Source organism: Sciurus carolinensis, chromosome 18, assembly GCF_902686445.1.
Source record: "Sciurus carolinensis chromosome 18, mSciCar1.2, whole genome shotgun sequence".
In the NCBI taxonomy this organism is placed as follows: Eukaryota; Metazoa; Chordata; class Mammalia; order Rodentia; family Sciuridae; genus Sciurus; species Sciurus carolinensis.
The window spans coordinates 9,453,675-9,475,187 of record NC_062230.1 but is presented as its reverse complement, the minus strand read 5'-3'; the positions used below and the strand labels follow the sequence as shown (position 1 = coordinate 9,475,187).

General features: G+C 49.5%; 1 protein-coding gene across 2 annotated transcripts; it reads right to left on the bottom strand.

Annotated features, from left to right (window-relative positions):
- Positions 1 to 1,283: 1,283 nt before the first annotated feature.
- Tmem130 (transmembrane protein 130) lies at positions 1,284 to 20,592 on the bottom strand. Of its 2 annotated transcripts, none has more exons than XM_047533827.1 (8): positions 20,279 to 20,592; positions 14,329 to 14,634; positions 11,899 to 12,058; positions 7,244 to 7,410; positions 6,463 to 6,547; positions 5,007 to 5,209; positions 3,008 to 3,120; positions 1,284 to 2,661 (listed from the first exon to the last, which is right to left on the bottom strand). In XM_047533827.1, exons 1-8 carry the CDS (start codon positions 20,361 to 20,363, stop codon positions 2,473 to 2,475), a joined length of 1,308 nt encoding a protein of 435 aa, XP_047389783.1. In that variant the 5' UTR covers positions 20,364 to 20,592; the 3' UTR covers positions 1,284 to 2,472. The 2 variants fall into 2 exon arrangements, with proteins under 2 accessions (XP_047389783.1, XP_047389784.1); XM_047533828.1 differs by having other exon boundaries at positions 1,284 to 2,625.
- Between the last annotated feature and the right edge of the window lie 921 nt (positions 20,593 to 21,513).

Sequence of the window (21,513 nt, the reverse complement as noted above, 5' to 3'; positions counted from 1 at the left end):
TCAGAAACAGGTACAGGGGTGCAGAGGAGCTACGTATTGTCCTAGAAGGGAATTGTTTTGAGGTGACACCTGGCTCTTGTCTATTATAGACACTAAAATAAGTCAAGGCAAGAAGATTCCCCACACACACATTTCCTCTCAGAGATGTCCCTTTCTCCTCTCACCAGTTATCCAAGGCAAAAGGGTTCCCTGCTAAGCTCTGGCTTCTTCCTACTCAAAACCCTAGCACGGTGGACCCCTGCATGGGGCTCAGGGGAAGGGTGGCATGGCAGCATCTGCTTTAAATACCTATGATGCTACCGGACCTGGTGGCACACACCTGTAATCCCAGCAGCTCCGGAAGCTGAGGCAGGAGGATCTCGAGTTCAAAGCCAGCCTCAGCAACTTAGCAAGGCCCTGCAGAACTCAGCGAGACCTTGCCTCTAAATAAAATATAAAAAGGGATGGGATGCGGCTCAGTGGTTAGTCTCCCTAGGGTTCAATCACCAGTACCAAAAATAAATTAATTAATTAATTTAATTAAATTTTAAAAAATGATGTTGAAGCTGGGAAAGTTCCAGGTGACTTTGCTGATTCATAGTGGTACACTAGTGGGACACAAATGGGACAAGGGACAGTCCTCCATTCTCAGGGGCCACTCCCACCCATGTCAAGCTCTTCGGAGCTTGGGGCACACGTGCTGGGTGGGAGAGATGAGGCCACTGGGAGAAAGTTCCAAACCTCCTACAGAAGGAACAAAGCTGGGCAAGTATCTAGACTCGGATCTTTGTAGCTCCATGCACGGCCCTAGGAACAGCGGCATCAGCAGCACCCACTGACTTATCGTAAATGTAGAACCCCAAGTCCCACCCGGACCTCTTTAACGCAATTGCCGTTGAACAAGAGCTCCTGCAATTAACTGTGAACATCACAACTGAGAGCCTCACAGAGACCAGATGTTCTCCCGCTCAACCATGCACTGTAGTCCCGGGGTTTGTGAAAAGAGGGGGCTGCTCCCCTCCGCAGCTCCTGATTTGGTGTGGAGTGGTGGCCAAAGATCTGCGTCTCCAGCAACTTCCCAGGGGTGGCCTGCCTTCCCACCTAGACTCTAGTGTCCACCTGGGATCTCAGACTGGACTGTGTGACCCGAGGACATGGAACCCACCTCCAGGGACCCTCATGAGCTCCAGTCGTTGCCTGTCACCACAGGATGTCCTGCCAGATCTGAGTACTGCTCTTGCCACTTGCAAGACCCCAACATCCGCGCGTGAAAAAGAGATTCAGCCACACCGAGTGTGCTTGGCGATATTCAGAGCACTTAAGCTTTATTTGGCGATGATGGCAGTGTTTCATGGGAATGACCTGCACGATGGCATGAACGATATTTTCGGCACAAAGTCTGAGAGCAAACAGTCACAGCAACAGAGCCCCGCCTCCACGGTCCTGCCTGTCCCTTCCCAACAGGTGCAGGCTGCCCCTGGCACCTGGACGTTTGCACCTGGGCCTGATCCTCATCTCCCTGGGCACCTGCTCTGCCTCCCCCAGGTGACTAAGCTGGAGGGAGGAGAGGGGCTGTAACCCTCCCCCTTCTTCCTTCTCAAGGTCACCTTCGGAGCAGCTGGACAGGCCAGGGGCACTCTCTCCATGCACACACTGGGAACCCAAGTCCCCACTGGCTCAATCTCTCCATTTGCTGCAGGGTTTTCCTTGATGGACATTGAACTTATGGTTTTCAATAAAAGAAGGTGAATTTGTAAAGCATTCAGTACTCAGGAAGTGCTCTTCCTTCCCCTACCCAGCCCCTACCAAGCAAGTCGGGGTAAGGTGGTCTCACAATGGGACCACAGAGCTGCAGAGACACAGCCCAGAGGGAGAGGCCAGACCCAGGTGCTCTAAGGGCTGAGTGGGGGAGTTCAAATTTCACCTGAGTTCTAGTTCTAGTTCAGGTGCATCCCAGCAACGGAACTAACAAATAGAGAGCAAGTTATCTGGGATGCCCGTATGATGCGCAGATTTCCTTGTGTGCGTGCTGCTCTCTGCGATGGTACCCATCTGTGATCTTTCGCTATGTATCCTAAACCACCTGAGACCTCCTTCCTAGCTCTCTGGCATCAGCAGGGCAGCCCTGGGGAGGGAAGAATGATCTCCTAAAAGAAGGTAGATGTATCAATATGAGAGGAATGGGTGAGTGGTAGCCAGATCCACCCAGGAGAGTCCCAAGGGAACATGCCAAGTGTCAGAGTCCTGCTTAGCAGAGGGTAGGCAGGGCAACTGGGGCTTACAGCAGTATCTGGACCATACATGGGAGTGTGGCTGGTGGCTGGGGGTGACTGAGAGGGGCTTGCGGCAATAGCTAGACTATACAGATGGGATGGCTGGCCTGGGCAAACTGTCCTCACACATAAACTCCTCCTGCTTTGTGGCACACACCACCCCCCTTGAGGTTCCCAGTTGGCAGTTGGTTAACGCGGAGTCAGGATAGGCCGGGGGTGCTCACACAGTGTAAGTTTTGACAGACTTGTAGAGGGGCGGGAGCAGCCCGTTGTTCTCTCGGACAATTTCCAGGTACTCAGATGGTGTCTCCAGCAAGAAAGGCCCACAGCACATCTGGCAGCAGCACCTGACCCCAGAGGGCGGCTCCGGGTTCTTGTCAGACATGGGGGAAAAGTCAAAATCAGCCACCTATGGTGAACAAAACCCCACGGGTCAATCACCACCCACTGGGAGTCCCCAAGTGGCCTTAAAAGCTCAGCAGCCTAGTCACAGAGTGCACAGAAATACTTGTGGGCACTCCACATACTATGCAAAGGGTGAGCACAGAAGAGGGCAAGTCAGAAGGGACACCAACTCACCAATGCTGCCCAATCTATAGATGCCTCTTTGGCACATCATCCCAAACCCGAGGACCTTGGGGCACATCATCCCAAACCCCAAACTCCAGATATCCTGCCCTGCTTCCCAGACTCACCCCAGAAATCCTCCCCAGGCAGGGCCCAGTGGCCCAGCTTCTAACCTACTGAGCACCCACCTCCACCATGTCCTTCTGCTGAGTGGCATTCCGCAGGGTCATGTACATGATGAAGGCCAGCATCACAGTGATAAGTGTGGCACATGGGAATGCAAAGACAGCTGGCTGGATGCCTGGGAATGAGAGAGCAGAAGTTATGGGACTGGATTGCTGCTGCTGAAATGGTTCTCTTGCTGTGGGGGAGAGGACTTGACCTCCAACAGTGACCTTACACACATGCATCCCAACTACACAACCTCAACTAGTGATTTGACCAAAAAAAAAAAAAAAAAAAAATTGAGTGGAAATTTTTAAATATGCCCACAAGTTATTCAGGTAACTTCTGAGAAAGTAACATAGATCCCCACTCTTTGACTGTGGGCTGGACTTGGTGACTGGCTCCTAGTGCACAGCCAAAGACAGAGTGACAGCATTTGACTCCCAAGTCTGAGCCATGAAAGGCATCACCACTTCCTCTTTGCTCTCCTGGGTGATTTGCTTGGGAGAAGGGGCGCCATGTTGTGGGGAACCCCAAGCAGCATTGTGACCACTGCTGCAACTTCTACTCTGGAACTACTGGTTTTACCCACTGAATCTGTTGCTAGGAAGCAGAATCATGGAGTAGAAAGAACCCCATGTCTGCAGAGATGGTCTTGGTTTTCATGCCTGACTCTGCCCAGGATACCTGACACTAATGTTGATCTGTGAGGTGGCCACAGTGAGGATGTGCCTGGCACCCAGTAGGCCATCAGGAATTGTGGGTTCCCTCTCACTCTTCCCTCACCCTCTGCCATGAGACTCTGTTTTCCAGAAATAAATGGGGCAATTACCTGTACCGCATCTTCTCCACAGAACTCGGGGTTCCGGACACTCAGTGCCCAGAGGGGACTGCAGGCAGCAGGGCTCGGGGCACCCAGTGAGGCCCACAGGTCAGCCAGGGCCTGGAGTAGAGCACTACCTCTTCTCAGGGACTCAAGGGGGACTAGGGAGATTGGAGCAGGCAGTGATAGTGTCAATATACCTACAAGGCCAGCTTTGGGGACAGGCATAGCTGGCAGGGTTTGGAATGAGCTCAGAAGCCCTGAGACAAACTCTGGCCCCAAAGAAGAGCCCTGGAGCAAGAGTCTGAACACCTGCACTCAGATTCACACTGTGCTCCAGTCTGGTTGCCTCCCTGTGCCTTAGTTTCCCCTTTTGTGCCTTAGTTTTCCCCACTGAGGATAGAACCAGGTGGGGCATCTGGGAGGCCATTCCCTGAGGTCCTAGAATCCTACTTCCTCCTCTATGTAAGGCTGCACTTCCCTGGGGTCCCAGAATTCTCAAGCACTCTTGGCACTTTCTGAGTCACTCATCCTCCCTGGAAGACACCACAGCCCTGAGCGCCGGGCAGAGTCACCATTGGGGATGCTGATTTTAGTGATGGCAACAGCACCGGGGTAGGGTGGGAGCGAAGGAGGGAATACTGGGATGGGGTGGTCCATTAGTGCGGAGTGTTCATGTCGGGGACGCGTGTGGTTGGTAAGGTGTGCGAGGGGTGTGGACGATGGTGGTGATGAGAGGGGGCATTGGGTGATCCTGGATGGCACAGTCTTGGTCCTGGTCCAGGGGCTGGTGGTGAAACACCACCCAGTCTGGTGTTCACAGGAGTGGGTGGGGACAGAGATGCCCGAGGCAATCTGGTGGGAATACCGATGGGGTTGTTCCTGCTGTGATAGTGGTGCTGGAAGAACTATTAGGAGCCTGCGGTGATGGCGGCAGTCGGCTTGGTTTGTTTAGTGGTGCCGTGTTGATGGTGGTGCTGGTGGGTGGAGGGGTGGTGGTACTGAGAGGGGCAGAGTTGGCTGCTGATGGTTTTGGCAGAGCGGTGGTGCTGGTATTGGCCGTGTCGGTCAATGATGGTGGGGTGGGTGGGGGCGACCTTGGCAAGGTTGGCTCGTAGGAGCACATGGGTGATGGTGGCAGGGTTGGCAGGATTTTGCTGCCTATGTGGCGCTGCCACGGGAGATGAGGCATCACTTACTGGAGGGCCACACCTGGATCCTGTGGTACTGATGTGTCTTGCTGATGACATTCTCAGCCCGGATGCTGAAGCAGTAGTCCCCGGGGTCGCGGAAGGTGTGGGTCAGGTTGTAAGCGGTGCTGGCCACAGACACAGGGTGGCACTCTCCTTCCTCCAGAGGGAGGCACTCGGGCTTGAGCCGCCAGCACAGGGTCAGAGGCGGGCTGCAAGGGAACGGGCAGGTCTTCAGATGTGGATCAGCAAGGAAGGAGCACAGACCCAGTCCAGGGAAAGCCAGGTGCACGTGAACTTCAGTGTCCTTTCCAGGACAGGAGGCCAAGCCATCCTGGTCCCAGCATCACATATTCCAGACCAGGGGACACAATGAGGCAGAAGCTGAGGACCATGACCCCAAGGGGATTCAGACAGCTTGGGGCTGAGACCGCTACAGAATGCTAAATGAGGCAGAATGGGGCTCCGGCGGCCCAGGGAGCCTGCTACAGAAGCACAGGGAGAGCACGACATTCTCAACTAGGAAGTCAGGGGAGGCTTCCTGGAGGAGGTGCTGTGTAAGCAGGATCTAAGGCATAAGCAGGCCCTTGACAGGTTAGCAAGGGTGGGACCAGTCCAATTCATCTGCACAGCACAGTCTCAGACTGTGTTCTCTAGTGAGAACGCAGGTCTATCTGAGAAATGTCAAATGAATGTCCCCAACTCACACACAGAGGCCCCAAGGAAAGCACACTGAGCCCCTCAAAGATCAGGGCTGCCCAGTGACTCGGGAGGCTGAGACAGGAGGATCACAAGTTTGAGGCCAGCCTCAGAAACTTAGCAAGGCTCTGTCTCAAATTAAAAAAAAAAAAAAAAAAAAAAAAAAAAAGGGATGTGGGCAGGGGCTAGTTCAGTGGTAAAAGCACCTTTGGGTTTGATCCCTAGTATCAAAAAAGATCAGGGCTGCCAAATGCCAAACTTCTACTCTCTGTGTACTTTGCTCACTCTTCCTGGCCTGGCATCCCTCTGATATGTCCCAGTGTGGGCACGAGACTGCGTTCAGGGCTGGGTCCTGACTACCGACCTCTGCAGCTCTCTCCATCCCTGCAGCCCTAGGGAAGGCACCTTGGTGGAGAACACACACCCAACATCTCCACCCCTCCTCACTTTCTAAAGCCTCACCTTGTTCGGCTCTTGCCAAGAGCGCTGCTGGGTCCCCCTGTCATAAGCAGGCTTGCTGATGACACATCGCTAGAATGATCTGCTTCCGTTTCTGGACCCCCTTGCCCACTGCTGCACACAGAACCCCTGGAAGCAGTGGCTGGCTCTCTAATCCACCCTCCCACCACCTTCTAGAACAGTGCCTGATGCAAAGCAGATTCTGCCCACATCTGCCAGTTGGTGCAAGATCCCTGAGGCTCAGGAGCCTCCATCAAAGTGTAAAAGGGTCACAGGGCACTTGCAGTGCACTCTAGGATTCACTCACCTCCCCAGGAAGTTCAAGGTCACTGTCATCTTTTGGAAGGTCTGGATTATGGTGGGCCCCAAAACCTGGATGCCTCGAAGGGTTTCTATAAGGAAAGAGGACCCATTAGACTCGGTGGCTGAGGACTGCGGTCGGGGGGCTCCCAGACCCAGAGCTGAGTGACGCCACCCTCTCCTCTCCTCTGTGTCCCAAGGGAGGGTCACAGGTCTGTCCAGGGCCCTTCCCCGTCAGCTGTAGGTGCTGGAGCCAGCTCAGAGAGAGGAATTTAGAGAAGCAGGCAGAGCCAGCTCTCCTGCTCACTTGCTACCGAATTGTCACCTGTGCCATGGGAAAAACACCACCCACCACCAAGAAATCTCCCACAGATGCACAAAACCAGGGGCACATGGGCTTGGGTAGTCCCTTCCCGTGTGGCAGACAGAGGCCTCCCACCCATCAAGGTGACCTTGACTGGAGGTCAGTGTGATTGGGGAACAAGGAGCAGAAAGGATCATCCAACTCTCAGCAGACGTGAGGTCATACCCGGGCTCTGCGAGAAGGCAGACCTGGGCTCAAATCCAGCTGTGCCACTGAGCAGCCGTGGGACCCCCCAAATGTGGCGTGGCATGCCCTCTCCCGAGTGGGGACCCACGGAGACTGCTCAGAGGATGTGGGGCATGAGAAGGCGGGATGTGCATCCGGGCTCAGGCCAGCGACCGCCCGGGCCTCTGTGATCAGGAAGGCAGTGGCGTCCAGGGCTCCTCTGGGAGCTGGACGCTCAGCCTGCACAGCGGGGACCCACCCTGTAGCTTCAGCGAGGCAGAGAAGTCGCCCGTCTTCTGCACAATGCCAGTGGTGGCGTCTGGCTCTGCCTGCTCCCACTCAGCCACCACCTTGAGCTTCACAGTGAAGGTTCCGATAATGGAATAGTTATAATAGACCACAGCGTCTTCAGTCACCATCTGGGTCCTGTAAGGTGACAGGGAGGAGAGAGGAAGAAGGTGGCAGGTCGTTTCCCCTTCCTGTAACTCAGAAGAGATTGGCGGACTTGTCAGAGGCGGGGGCGGCAGAACGGTGACATGTGGCTACTAATGGATACTGGGCATCATAGCGGCTGCCCCTTACCCCACCCCCGCTCCAGTCGGCCAGGGCTTGAGGTCAGTTGGCCCCTTTTTCAGATAAAGAAACTGAGGCTAGGGAGGGCAGGAGAGGTCCCACCTCACTTCCATTCCTCTGTGTAGGGCTCTGATGGGGATGAAAGGTTGTGTGTCCTCCAAGAGATAAACTGGGACAGGACACCTGGCCTCATGCTGCACAGGGGCAGTTGGTAGGGCCTCAGCACTTCCACCCACCACCCACATGAAACCTTCACCAATGAAACCCCAACCAGAAGCCCCAACTCCGGACGTCCAACTGCAGATGCCTCTTCCTGCCAAGGGCCAGGAAACCCACCTTCTAAGTTTCACCCCTGAGTATCATGTTGGCGGTTGGTTCCAGCAACTCCTTGTGCTAGTTTACCAAAATCTCGTTGAATGTCCATCTCTGCTCACTCTAATACTTCTTTGATGTCTAATGAGATGATCCGCTCATCTTTCTCCTTTAACATATTAAAATAATGAACTAAAATAATAGAGTTGCTTTTTAGTATTCTAAGTTACTCTTGACTTGGATGCTTCTCAAATTAGGTTATGCAAAGGATAACATAACCTTGTGCCAAAGTTATGGGGGTTTTAAATTTTTTTTTTTTTAGTTGTGGATGGACACAATAACTTTATTTTATTTATTTATTTTTATGTGGTGCTAAGGATAGAACCCAGTGCCTCACACACACTAGGCAAACGCTCTACCACTGAGCTACAAATACAACCCCCATAGTGAGGTTTTGATTCAAAGAAATACAGATAGAGGCGGGCACAGTGGTGCATATCTGTAATCCCAGCAACTTGGGAGGCTGAGGCAGGAGGATCGCAAGTTCAAAGACAACCTCAGCAACTTAGGGAGGCCCTAAGCAACTTAGCAAGAACCTGTCTCAAAATAAAAAATAAAAGGGGCTGGGGATGTGACTCAGTGGTTAAGCACCCTGGGTTCAATCACTAGTAGCAAAGAAAAAAATGAAAAAAGAAATACAGATACATTATAGGGTAGAGTATACACTGTGCATCTGTTTTTGCTATGAAATCTACAGCTTAGAAGGACAGGTGGCTCTTGGGCTGGACGCCCGTAAGGGTCTAAAGACTCTTTCTTCTGAAGATAAAAGGATTTGATGACAATTTCAGACATGCATGGCTCTTGTGGCCCTGGTGTTTTATTACTTTAAAGGGGTGATGTACGATTAAAATGAAAATGGCATGTAGTTTTCTGTTTTGAGTTGTGTGAGTTTTGTAGACTGAATCGAGATGGTCTCTTTTTGGTTTGTGCTCTGGAAGAATTTATATCATAACAGGATATTTAATGGCTCTTTCAAAGCATAAAATAACTTGCCAATAAAATCACCTGGTTTGGTGGTTCTTGGGGACAATTTTTTGCAACTGACTTTTAAGTCATTCTAGTCATTTACATTTTTCTAGGAAGTCATTCCATTCATTCACTAACATTTTCAAATAGATTAGCATGGAGTTTCAAATTAAACAAAGTAATACCTTATACTTTAAAAAAATAGTATCACTATACCTATAGCGATTGCTACTTTGAAATCCTTGATAGGACTTTAAATTTGTGGGCAAATGCATACTTTCTCATTTGAAGACATTATTAATAGCTTGAGATTTCCACACTTTATTTCCCCTGCCCCATCTCTTGCAAAAAACAGATTTTGAATGTATTAATTCTGGTTTGCTATTTCTAATTCATCCTTTTTTATTTATTAACTCTTTCATTCTTTTTTTATGTTTTTTTCCTTCTAAGTCCTTGAGTTGAATGTTTTAATTTTCATTTCTCCTTAATAATAATAATGAAAACACTTAAAACTACGAATTTGCCTCTGTTTACAGCCTTGGAGCAGATACTCTCTCAGGCTTGTATGTACCATGTTCTCCTCCTCAATGTTTTCTAATATCATCTCATCACAGCTTCTTTCAACCTAAAAGGTTTTTGTTGTTGTTGTTGGTAGTGATGGTGCTGAGATCAAAATGCGGCCCTAACATGCTAAGCACATGCTCTCCTACTGAGCTATACCTTCAATCCCCAAGAATATGTTTTAAAATATTGAATTGGTGGGGTATCTCTGTTTACCTGAGATTCCTTGGGTTATTCTGTATAGTCTAACAATATGGTTCATTCTGGATAGTCTTATAATATGATTTAGGGTGGAGGCTTTGGGTCACATAGTATCACTTGACTTGGGGCTTAAGGTCAATCTCATGGGCAGTCAATCATGCCTAGGCATCAGAGCCCTGTAATGAAATGAATTGTGTCCCCTCAAAATTCATATGCTACAGCTCTAACCCCCAGTGTGACTATATCTAGAGATAGGGCCTTTAAAGAGGTAATTATGGTTAAATGGAATCACAGGGGTGAGACCATAATTCAACAGGACTGGTGTCTTAATGAGAAGAGAAGAGAGACTGAGGTTTGTGTGCTTAACATGTGCAAAGCCCTGGGTTCAATCATCAGCCTACACACACACGCGCACACACAATCAAATCTCTCTCCTTCCCTCTCTCTTTCTCCTTTCTCTTCCCTGGTACAGAGGAAAGGCCCTATGAGGACACAGACAGAAGAAGGTTATCTACAAGCCAGGGAAAGAGCCCTCACCAGAACAACCCTCATGGGACCTTGATTTGGGACTTCCAGCCTCCAGACTGTGAGAAAAGAAATATTCTTTGTTTAAGAACCCCAGCCTGTGGTATTTTGTTATAGCAGTTCAGCAGACCAACGTAAATCCCAATAAAAACTCCGAACACAGAATCTCAGTTGAGCTTCCTGGTTGGTAATACTCTGTGTGCACCATCACACAATGATGCTGGAAGCATCAAAAATGCTGGATGTGCAGAAGTTCTGCACTCATTACTACCCTCGGCTCATTGTAATCTATATCCTTTTACCATCCTAAACCATAACTATGAGTCTAATAGATCATAGTGAAGTCTAATATTAAACCATAACTCTGAGTCTAATAGGTCATGTGAAGCTTTCTGGGCAACTATCCAAGCTTTGTGTGGGCTTGGGAACCCTCCATCACCAAAACTGCAATTGGTGTCAGAGGTTGTATTAGTCAGCTTTCTGTTACTGTAGCAAATACCAGAGATGATCAGCTTATAAAGAGAAAAGATGCCTTTTGGCTCACAATTTTGGAGGCTTCAGTCCATGACTGGTTGGCCCCAGTGCTTTGGGCCTGTGGCAGCACAGTACATCATGGTGGGAGTTCACGGCAGAAAAGGCCCATGTGCCTCATGGTGGGGCGTGAAAGAGAGGAAGGGGCAGGATCCCACAGTCCCCTTCAAGGGCATGCCCCTGATTACCTAAGACTCCCACTAGGCCTCACCTCTTATAGGTTCCACCCCCCATAATAGCACCATGCTAGGGACCTTTGAGGGACATTTTGGACCCAAACTCTAGCAAAGGTGATGATGTTCCTATGGAGGACTGTGCTCCCTCTGGCTGAGCAAGTCAGTGTCAGAAGTGAGGGCAGCCTTGGGGATGGCGCCCTTTAATTTTAGAGTTCACTAACCTCCAAGCTGGTCTACAACTCTTTGTGCATTAAGTTTCTAACAAAAAAAAAAATTGTTTTTATGAACTTCTGGTCTGTACTGTGATCTGAATATGAAGCTTATACATTCTCTGTTCGGGGGATGTTCTGACATTTTAAGTTCTAGAATGTGATTTTTTTTTTACATTTTTGTAAATCCACATGCATTATTTTGTTTTTAGGTCCAAAGTTCTGCTAATAAACAAGCACAATTTTTTTTCATTCAAATCGTGTTATGAAAATCCTCTGCTGCTACCTCAGTCCTCTTTGAAATATCAAAGTCTGAGTGTGGAATATCAAAATCTACTGTGTGTGTATGTGTGTTTCTCTTTGTTCTCCTCTTTCTGGCTAATCTCCCTAACAGGACCTTCTTTTTTATATATATTTCGATGCTGTAATATTCCAAGAATAAATTTTTAGGGAAGATACTATAGATCTGAGCCTTTGAAAAATATATACAGAAGGCCCTGTTCAGGCTGGGTGCCTTTCAAATTCAAATGGGGAAAAAATCCTACCTCACTTGACCTTCCTTAAGGGCCATGCAGGGGACTGATGGCTTCCTCTACTGGGATGCAACAGGCCAAAGGCAGGACCAACAACCAGATCATGGATGTCCCTGGGACCCCAGGCCCTACACAGAGCAAGTGCTCAAGAAAGGTCTGGTGGACGAGTAAGGAGCATTCTGCACAGGTGGAATGGCAGGGCATGCATGAAGGGACCCCCCTACCACCATGCCTTTGGGACGTTAAGGGGGATACGAAAGGACATACCCGTCTCCGAAGTCCCAGCTGTAGAGAAAGGAGGCTGTCTTGAAGAAGTTGCTCGGGTCATGAAGGAGGAAGGAGACTTTAAGGACTGTCTTGGTGAGGTAGGAGCTGGGCCAGGGCAGGGAGGTGTTCTGGGCGACAACAAGGTTCCCCACGAGGAACTCTGGGAAGGATGGAGGAAGGGTGAGTCCGGGAAGGGACTGGGAAAGAGGAGACTGGGAGCTGCCTCATGGCTAGCTAGCAAGGCAGCCCCTCTCCCACCTGGACCTTCTGGCTTTCAGAGCTGGACAGGAAGAGGGGCCTTCACAGGTCCCTGAACACACAGGCATCCAAGTTATCCCCCTGCCACCTGGATACTCACAATCTACCTTACACGTCCCCCTTTCGCCAGGACCCTGGGCACAAAAGATGCCCAGGACCAGAAGGAAACGCACAGGCTTTGAAAGAAACTTTGGGGCTGGGGTTGTGGCTCAATGGTAGAGCACTTGCCTAGCATGCGTGAGGCACTGGGTTCGATTCTCAGCACACATATAAATAAATAAATGAATAAAATAAAGGTCTATCAACATCTGAAAAAATTAAGAATTAAAAAAGGCATGCTTTCTACAACTACAAAAACTTTTTTTAATAAAGAAAGAAACTTTGGGGAAATAGAGTCAGCTCATCCGCAGGTTTAACCAACTGTGGTAAGAAAAAAAATACTTGAAAAAAAATGCATCATTACTGAATGTGTAGAGACTTTTTTTTTCTTTGCATCATTCTCTAAACAAGACAGACTAACAATTACTTACATAGCATGTACATTGTTGTGGGTATTATAAGTCATCTAGAGATGGTTTAAAGTATACAGGAGGATGTGTGTAGATTGTGTGCAAATACTAATCATATTATATAAAGGACTTGAGCATCCACAGATTCTGGTATCCATGGGGATCCTGGAACAAATCCCCCCAAAGATACTGAAGTGCAACTGCATTTCAAAATGTTAGAGGAACTTAGGAAAAGTTCTATAGATTGTGTCTCCCCACCAAGGTGCTGGGCCCTGAGGTTTCCTTCTCTAAACAAAGAGAGGAAATCCTTAGTATTTTGTTTTTAGAGGCTTTCTTTTCCACAAATACATATATCTTAGATATAATAAACTTTACAGTTCTTGATTTTTTTAAAAATATTTTTTTAGTTTTCAATGGACCTTTATTTTATTTATTTATATGCAGTGCTAAGAATTGAACCCAGTGCCTTACACATGCTAGGCAAGCGCTCTACCACTGAGCCACAACCCCAGCCCCAGATCTTGATTTAAAAAAAAAAAGATCTTTAAATTTAAAGAGACAAAAAAATATTAAATACTAATTTTTTCACCACAAAAGCAGAAAGTAAGTTATATTCATAGAGTTCATTTGAAAAATGTTCCAAAGCAGAATAAAAAGAGAACCAACTATGTATATCCAAACACAACCATTGTTGGCATTTTGAAGTACTGCAAAGTATTTATGTGTGGGTGTGTTTAATGGATACATGTATTAAATACAGTTTATTGGATATTAACTCACAATGAAGTTGGGGGAAGGGAAGAATAGAAGTTCAGTAGATCAGACAAAGGGGACTGAAGAGAAGGGAGGGGGTAGGAAAAGGAAAGACCATGGAATGAACCTGACATAACTGTCCTATGTAAATAAATGAATACACCACAGTGAATCTCACTATCATGTACAGCCACAAGACTGGGATCCTAATGTCATGCATAACTAGAAGAACAAATAAAAATAAAAAAGAATGAGAAAGAAAAAAATACAACTTAATGGATTGGTTATACAAGTCTGTGATTTTTTTTAAATATGTAATTTTACAAGAATGCGAATTTACCCATGAACCTGCAAACTTATTGTAAGGGTCCTTATTTCAATACATTTAACTGGTCCTCTAACGGCTGCATACTTGACTTGTTTATCTTCTTACAGATAATAACACCACTGCAATGAACACCTTGGTGCATAAGACATTGCCAAATGGAGGCTTATTTCCTGAATATAAATTTATCATTAGATTATAAGCTCCAAAAGAGCAGGAGAACCAGAACCTCTTAGAGAGAAGAGAGAAAGAGAGAGAGAGAGAGAGAGGTGTGTGGTGAGAAGAATCAATAACAAATCACTGAACCCAAGACAAGAATAATTTATAACCGTTAATATATATTGATTTGCTTCTCTCCAAAGGATTGTTTTAATGATACCCTCAGGAGTAACAGGTGCTGGAAGTGTCTATTTCAGTATAACCCTGCCTGCAGTGGGTATTAATATTTTCTGATCCTTTTTAACTCAACTGACACCAGAGAAGGAATCCATGGGTAAAATTTGCACTGATGTACTAGTGAGGCTGCATGTTTTTTTCTGCTCCAAACATCTGAAGGTAAATTCATATTCCAGGAAAGATCCTCACCTGTGATGGGAAGGACAATAAAGTTCCTGGCCACGGGCTGGCACATCCAGCAGTCGGCGGCAGTGACCCAGACAGAGACAGGGAAGTCCCCGGGCACGTGGCCCACCACGCGGATGGTCGAGCTAAGATCACTCTCCATCTTGCCAGTGAGCACGAGTGGGGTATGGATCCAGTGGAAGCGGTAGAGGTGGGCATCAGTGGGCAGTGCCAGGCTGCCATTGTCCTTGGCCACCAGGCTGGCAGAGATGGTCACCTCGGCTCCTGTAGTGGCGGGCCCGTCGGTGGTAAGATTCAGTTCATACAGGCCTAGAAGCCAAGAAACAGACAGTTTCAGGGAGGTGGGCAGAGGAACCCCTGAGTTACCTTTGAGAGGGCATCCATCCTAGCAAAGTGGACATCCTCTATTTGCAGGGAATATGTTCCAAGGCTGCCAGTGGACATCAGGGACTGAAAATAGTACCAAACCCCACATATACTTTTTTTCCCCCATTCATACATACCTATGATAAACTAATTTATAAATTAGGCACAATAAGAGATTAGCACTAGTAACTAATATTAGAGTAGAATTAACCAGGTACAGTAGTGCGTGCCTGTAATCCCAGCCACTTGGGAGGCTGAGGCAGGAGGATCACAAGTTTGAGGCCAGCCTGGGCAACTTCGCAAGTCCCTGTCTCATAGCCGGGCATGGTGGTGCATGCCTGTAAACCCAGTGGGTCAGGAGGCTGAGGTAGGAGGATTGTGAGTTCAAAGCCAGCCTCAGCAACTTGGTGAGGCTCTAAGCAACTTGGTGAGACTCAGTCTCTAAATAAAATGTAAAAGAAGGCTAGGGATGTGGCTCAGTGGTCAAGTGCCTATGGGTTTGATCTCTAGTATCAAAAAAAAAAAAAAAAATGCACACAAAACAAAACCCTGTCTTCCAATAAAAAAAGGAAAGGCACCGTGCCCTTGGGTGCAATCCCCAGTACCACACACACGCACACATACATAGAATTTTAGCAATATACTTTATTAAAAGTTATATGAATGTAGCCTCTCTTCTCTCAAAATATACTGTCCTTACCTTTCTTGTGATGATGAGAGATGATGCAATACTCATTTGAACATCATCATGACATAGTATCAGGCTACTATTGATCTGACAATGCATCAGAAGGAGGATTATTGAAAAGTGACAAAGCAGGAGGACTTCCAGGAGCTAAAACCTTGGAAAGTGGAACCAGGGTTAAGGGGAATGATTGGAATTTATTTTACAGGAAAAACTGAGGCTTAGGTGGCTCAAATGACTTGCCAGAGGATCCTACAGCTAATTCATTGTCAAATTGGAATTCAAAGCCAGGTCCAACTGACTCCAAATTCCAGGTTTTTTATAGTGTCTTCAAAAAATTTTTTTTTCACGCCGATAAAGAGCATGTGTATGGCTCAGCCCAGCCAGAGCAGATTTATACCTAGAAAATGATTGGCAGTGCTTGTCACTAGAGGGGCCAGCAGAGCTGCCCCTCTAGAATAACCACTGCCAAGAAATGCCTGCATTTCCATTCGTTGGACTACACGTTAAGGTTGAACAAAATTCAGATTTGGAAGACAAAGTTGAGTGAAAGACGTGGGCATTGTCCTGAGTCATTATTTGACATCTATTTTAGACAGTTGCATGATATTTAATATAAACAGGTAACATATTTAAAGTAAGGTTTGTCTCCATTCTAAAAACAAAACACAAGCATAAAGAACATCAGAAATGTCCCATTACCCTACCTCCCAAAGGCTGTTGTCACACTGCTGTCCTCATGTATCTTTTTCATGCATGCAAGTTTTTTTTCCACAGTCAGAACCACTCGGCACGCAATTTTGAATTCTTTTTATTTTCACAGGACAGTATATCAAAAGCACGTCCATGGCTATGCTAACAGCAATTTCAATATTTGCACAATAATCCCTCAAGCAGGTTTTATCTTACTTCACACCACCTCACTCTTACAACAGAGCTACTACTGGACATTTGGGTTCGTAATATTGTTCCTGTCATTTGGTTCTTTCTGCAGGTAAGAATTTCTACAGGGCATGATGTCAGAGCGTGTCCAGGGTCGGGGGAGGACTGTGCATCTGGAGGACGCATCTGGACACTGCAGCGTGCATCAGGCAGAGGAGTGATCTGGAAGGAAAGTGGAGCCCCGCCCTGCTCATTTCACTCGAACTCACCTGCCCAATCAATCAAACTTAGTTCTCCCATGACTTCAAGTGCCTCCAAATGCTGATAGAGCTAGCAACAGGCCTCCTTCCTGAGCCCTGGGCTCTGGCTGAGCAGGACAGTGGTTACTAACCACTTGTCACTGTGTGAAGTTTAAATTATTCAAATTTGACTGCTTAAATGTAGTTAAAAGGAAGAATTCCATTTCTCAGTCACACTAGTCACATTCCAAGTGCTTATGGGTCATCTGTGGTTACTGGCCACTCTCAGCCCATGTACACACACAGAATATTTCTATCCTTGACCAAAGCTCTCTTGGCCAGCACAGGCCTCATCCTTGCAGCCTCCTCATCCCTGCATTCTGTTGGGGTAAGAGGGCCCAGCTATCCCTAGAAAGGATCCCCAGGTCTCCACCACTCAAACAGCTCCCCTCTGGCACATTCCCCTCTTCTCCATGACAGCTCCATCCCATTGCATCCCTGTCTGGATTCCTGCTCCTCCCTGGTCCCTGGCCCCTAGCCTCCAGTACCACCCCAATGACAGTTTCCTGCACAATCTGATCACATGATCACGGACCAGCCTCAGCGTGGGTCCAGATCCACATCTTGGAAGATCCATGCTGCATTCTGCCACTTGAATTGCTTGTACCCGCCCCCTGATGTGCTCTGCCCTTTCTGGCCTCAGAGTTTTTTCACAGGCTGTCCTTGCTGCTAGAATATTCTTCTCCACCTACTTGTCCATGGGTCTCTTCCAGGAAGCCTTCCTGTACCCTTGGGCCCCAGCGCACTCTTGATGGCCATAGCATAGGTTTCTTCTTCTCCCCCACTGCACTTTGAGAGCAGAGGCCTTGAGAGCAGGGGCCATCTCCATGTCCTCTGTGCACAGCAAAGTACTTGGCACATAGGTGTTCTGCACTGTTGCCACTGAGTGATGAGGGAGACCTGGAGAGTAGGTTTGGCAGAGGGACCAGCCTACCTGGCACCGCCCCTGGGACTGTTTGTTCATCCAGGTGCTACCAACTGAGCCCCTTTGTGTATGGGCTACCTCTGCAGGTGCTGGGAGGACCCTGAAATGCAGGACATGTGACTGGCCTGGGGGAGCTCACACCTTTTGGCCTCTCAGCAAAACTGGGAGGTGAGTTTGTCCTCAACTGTGCCCCAGTCACCCCACAGCAACATTACCTGCCTCCATTGGGGACTTTGGCTTCAACCTCTCCTCTCACCCATGTCCCACATTCCCTTTTCCAAATCTCTTTCCTTCAGGGCCATTTCTTGAATTATAAAGCCACTGGAGTCAAGATGCCAGGGGCTGGTCACTTCCAAGGAAATATCGACACTGAAAAAGGGACCAGTATTGTCTTAACCCCAAAGAGAGAATTCTAAGCATTGTGGTGGAAACTTCTCCAAGCAAATACAGTGTGAATATTGAGGAACCAGAGGTCTTCATGAGCCGCCGCGACTGCCCAGGGCCATCCAGCAAATCTGCACCCCAGGGTTGGGCTCTACGCTCCCTCCCTTTGGCTGGGAGGCATCAGGCCCAATTGTGCAGGGGGATGCCTGGCTGGGAGGCCGCCTCCTCCCCTTCCTCCTCTGGCTCCCGCCAACCCCCATCTTCTGCCTGAGAAGCACGGGCCAGAGAGAGGCTGACAGGTGGCAGGGACGTTCAGCTGCATGCTAATGGCCATCCTGTGCCTGCAGTGAGACAGGCGCATGTCAGCACACTACGCAGATCCATTGCTATGGGAATGGAATCAGGAGGGCAACGGGCTGGAGCTGGGAGGAGGAAGGGGGAGCAGGGAGGGGCTGTGGCCACTGCAGGCACTGTAGAAAACGCTGACCCAGCTTGCGACATCCCCCTCCTGCCCTGCCAAGAGAAGGCTTCCAGGGTGCTTTTCCTCAGGCTGGGTTTTAAAAAGCAGATATTTTCAGCCAGGCTTGGTGGCGCACACCTGCGACCCCAGCGACTCAAGAGTCTGAGGCAGAAGGACTGCAAGTTTGAGGCCCTGCAAGTTTGAGATCCTTCTCAAAATAAAAAATAAAAAAAGGGCTGGGGGTATAGCTCGGTGAGAGGGTGCCTCTGGGTTCAATCTTCAGCACCAAAAAAAGAAAAAAAGAGTATTTCAAAACCTGTAGGAGAGGCAACCCTTTCCCTCAGGGCTTTTGAAGGTGTCTGTTAAAGACATTGTGCAGTACAGGTGAAGGACACCAAGCCTAGGGTCTGCTGCTTGACCCACCCAAATCCATCTTTTCTGTTTTGGGAGCTCAGGAGACATGAATTAGGACTACAGAGCTGCCAGGAGAGGGGCTTGGGAGCTACACTGGTTCCCAAGTGACCCAGGGCTAAAGGAATTAAAGTGAAAGGGGCAACTTCCCCCAAAGCCTGACCCTGAAAGAAACACTCACCCACCACGTACCCAGGGTCTCCACTTGGGTGTGTAAATTTTCCCACAACACAGCATGTGGGGCCCCAGAACATTCCAGAAAATGGCTACATCTGCCCTTTAACAGATCACATATAGACAGCCCAAAACATCTCCCAAAGTCTAACAACCTATAATTAATTACTGGTCCAGTGCATGAACTTCTGATGCATAGATCCTGGTTACCCAAACCACAGGAAGGGTGGAAAAGGCTTTTGGGCCTCAATTTTTCTCTTATGGGTGGGGAAGAAGGTATGTTCCCTAGCTCCAGTCTCAGCTACTGTTCTTTTTGACTATCAAGGAGGCAATTGGCCAGCCTGGGAACCACACATATTGCCAACAAATTCACTTTATTTTTGCAATAAAGTTCATTTTATTTTTTAAAATTTTGTCTAATTTCTAGACACATAAAACCCTAGTGGACAAGAGACTCCATTTCTGTATGAATTTCCAAGGGGAAGCAGGTGATCTGTCCAAGCACGATTTCCACAAAATTCTCCTAATTCATGCCTAAGACGCAGGTTCTTCGTTACTTTCTGACTTTTCTTCTACAAATTTGCATTAAATTCCTTCCTCTCCCTACCACTCTTATGGGTGAGGAGTAATGAAAAATCTTGGTATTCCATTTGTGGCCCCTTACCCCCATAGCTGCCCATGTTCCACCTGTCTCTCAGTTCTCCAATCTGGGTCCTTTTATTGTTCCCAAAATGTGGCTGGAAGGTAGGTGCTGGCCTTTGGATGGTCGGCTCGAAGGAACCTGTCAGCTCGGGGTCCATTTTGGAAATCACTTCCAGTTAGGAAATGGCAGACTGGCCTCCTGGGCTCTAAAATTGCATCCCCCCACCCACAAGCCAACACGAGCAGGGCGAAAACCTCCCCAGATTAAGGCGGCATCTTAAGGTAAAAATGCAGACTGGTGGGCACACTGTCGGTGCTCCCTGGGGTGCTGTGGCGCAAAGGCCGCCCAGGCCCACCCCAGCCCACCCTGGCCTCAGAGCGTCGTCCTCCGCTCCCCCACCCCCAGCGGTGCCCAAGGGATGGATGGATGCGCCGGCCACCCCGAGCGTTTCTCAGGGCAGGGTGGACCTGAGAGTGGAAGCAAGAACAGAGGGGCACAGGGAGGCCCCTCAAGCGCGGGAGACTTCTGGGGACAGGGGTCAGGGGAGAGAGGAGAGTCGCTGCGCCCTGCCGGCCTCGCCTCCGCGGTGGCCACAGTGGCCTCCAGGGAGGAGGCAGGAGCGCGTAGGGCGCAGACACCACCTCCGCAGCCCAGGCTCCTGTAGCCCGCCCGCCACGGGCGGCCTGAGGTTGCGGGGACAGGGACGTCCGGGCCAGCTCCTTACCTGCCGCCACCCTCGCTGGGGCTAAAGGCAGGAGGCAAGCGAGCCAGAGGATGCGACTGAGGCGAGACCAGACCGCGGGGGCCATGGCAAGGCCTGGAGCGGAGGAGCGCGGAGCGGACGTGGAGGGAGCCGGGCTGGAGCTCTGTAGCCGCTGGTCTGGGCGCGCGACGCGGGCTGTGCGGAGAGGTGCGGGCACCGCGCTCGCTCGTCCTCGCCTCGGGACGCTGTGTCGCTGCGCGCCGCCGCCCAGTCAGCCGCGCGACCCCGGCCCCCGTCAGCCGGTCCTCCGCGCCGCGCCCCCTCCCCGCGTCCTTCCCCACAGCGGCGCCCCTGCCTCCCCGCGTCCTCGCCCCTCCCCAACTCCGGTCCCAGTCGACTCGCTGCAACCCTCCCTTCCCGACTCCCAGTCTCCTCCCCGCATCCTCTCCCTCCCTGGGTCCGCGCCCCCGCACTCTGACTCAGCGTCCCCAGAGGCGCGCACAGCGCAGCAAAGCCGCGCGCAGGTACTGCGGGCCTCTCCAAGAGCCTACCTATTGCACCTTTGGAGATCGTTCTTCAATCAAGAAACGTCGAGAGCCTGTCGTTTGTTAGGCGCTGGGCACAGGCTTGGAACCGCCTCGAGCCCTCCTGAGAGAGGAACCTGAGCGCACAGACCCTGGGCCGGGTTGGACCTTCTCTGCTCCTATTGCCCAGTGGGGCCCGGGATGCCTTGCATGGGTCAGACATCGGCCATAAAAGGTGATCGCGACACTCCTTGAGCTGTAGTAGGTGCTTCCATCTGACATTACGGGGCAGAATGAAATCTCCTAGGAGCCGGCTGGGGCCTTGCTGACCCGGAGGTCTGGGCCCGAGTCTCAGCTGTGCCTCTACCTTGCTGTATACTTGACAAGAGAGCCTCACACACAGTGAAGTGGGTGGATGGCGTCTCTGGCCCAGCAGGCACTGATGAATAGTCATTGCATGGCCTTCTGTATTTGCAAGGAACACAAAGGGCTGTCTCAGGAACAACTGAGGGCTCCTGGGAGGATGGGCCCCACCAGACCCCTACCATCTCAGAGGGATGGAGGGGGAACAGATTTGAGCGAGCCCCATTAGAAAATGTTTATAAAGTGTTAGATGTCACTCCCCTGTACCATCAACAGCCACCCTGGTGATAAACACCAGGCCTAGGAACCAGGAGACCTTGAGTTCCCCCTGGGGGGTATATGATCTTGGAACAGTCACTTTCCTCTCTG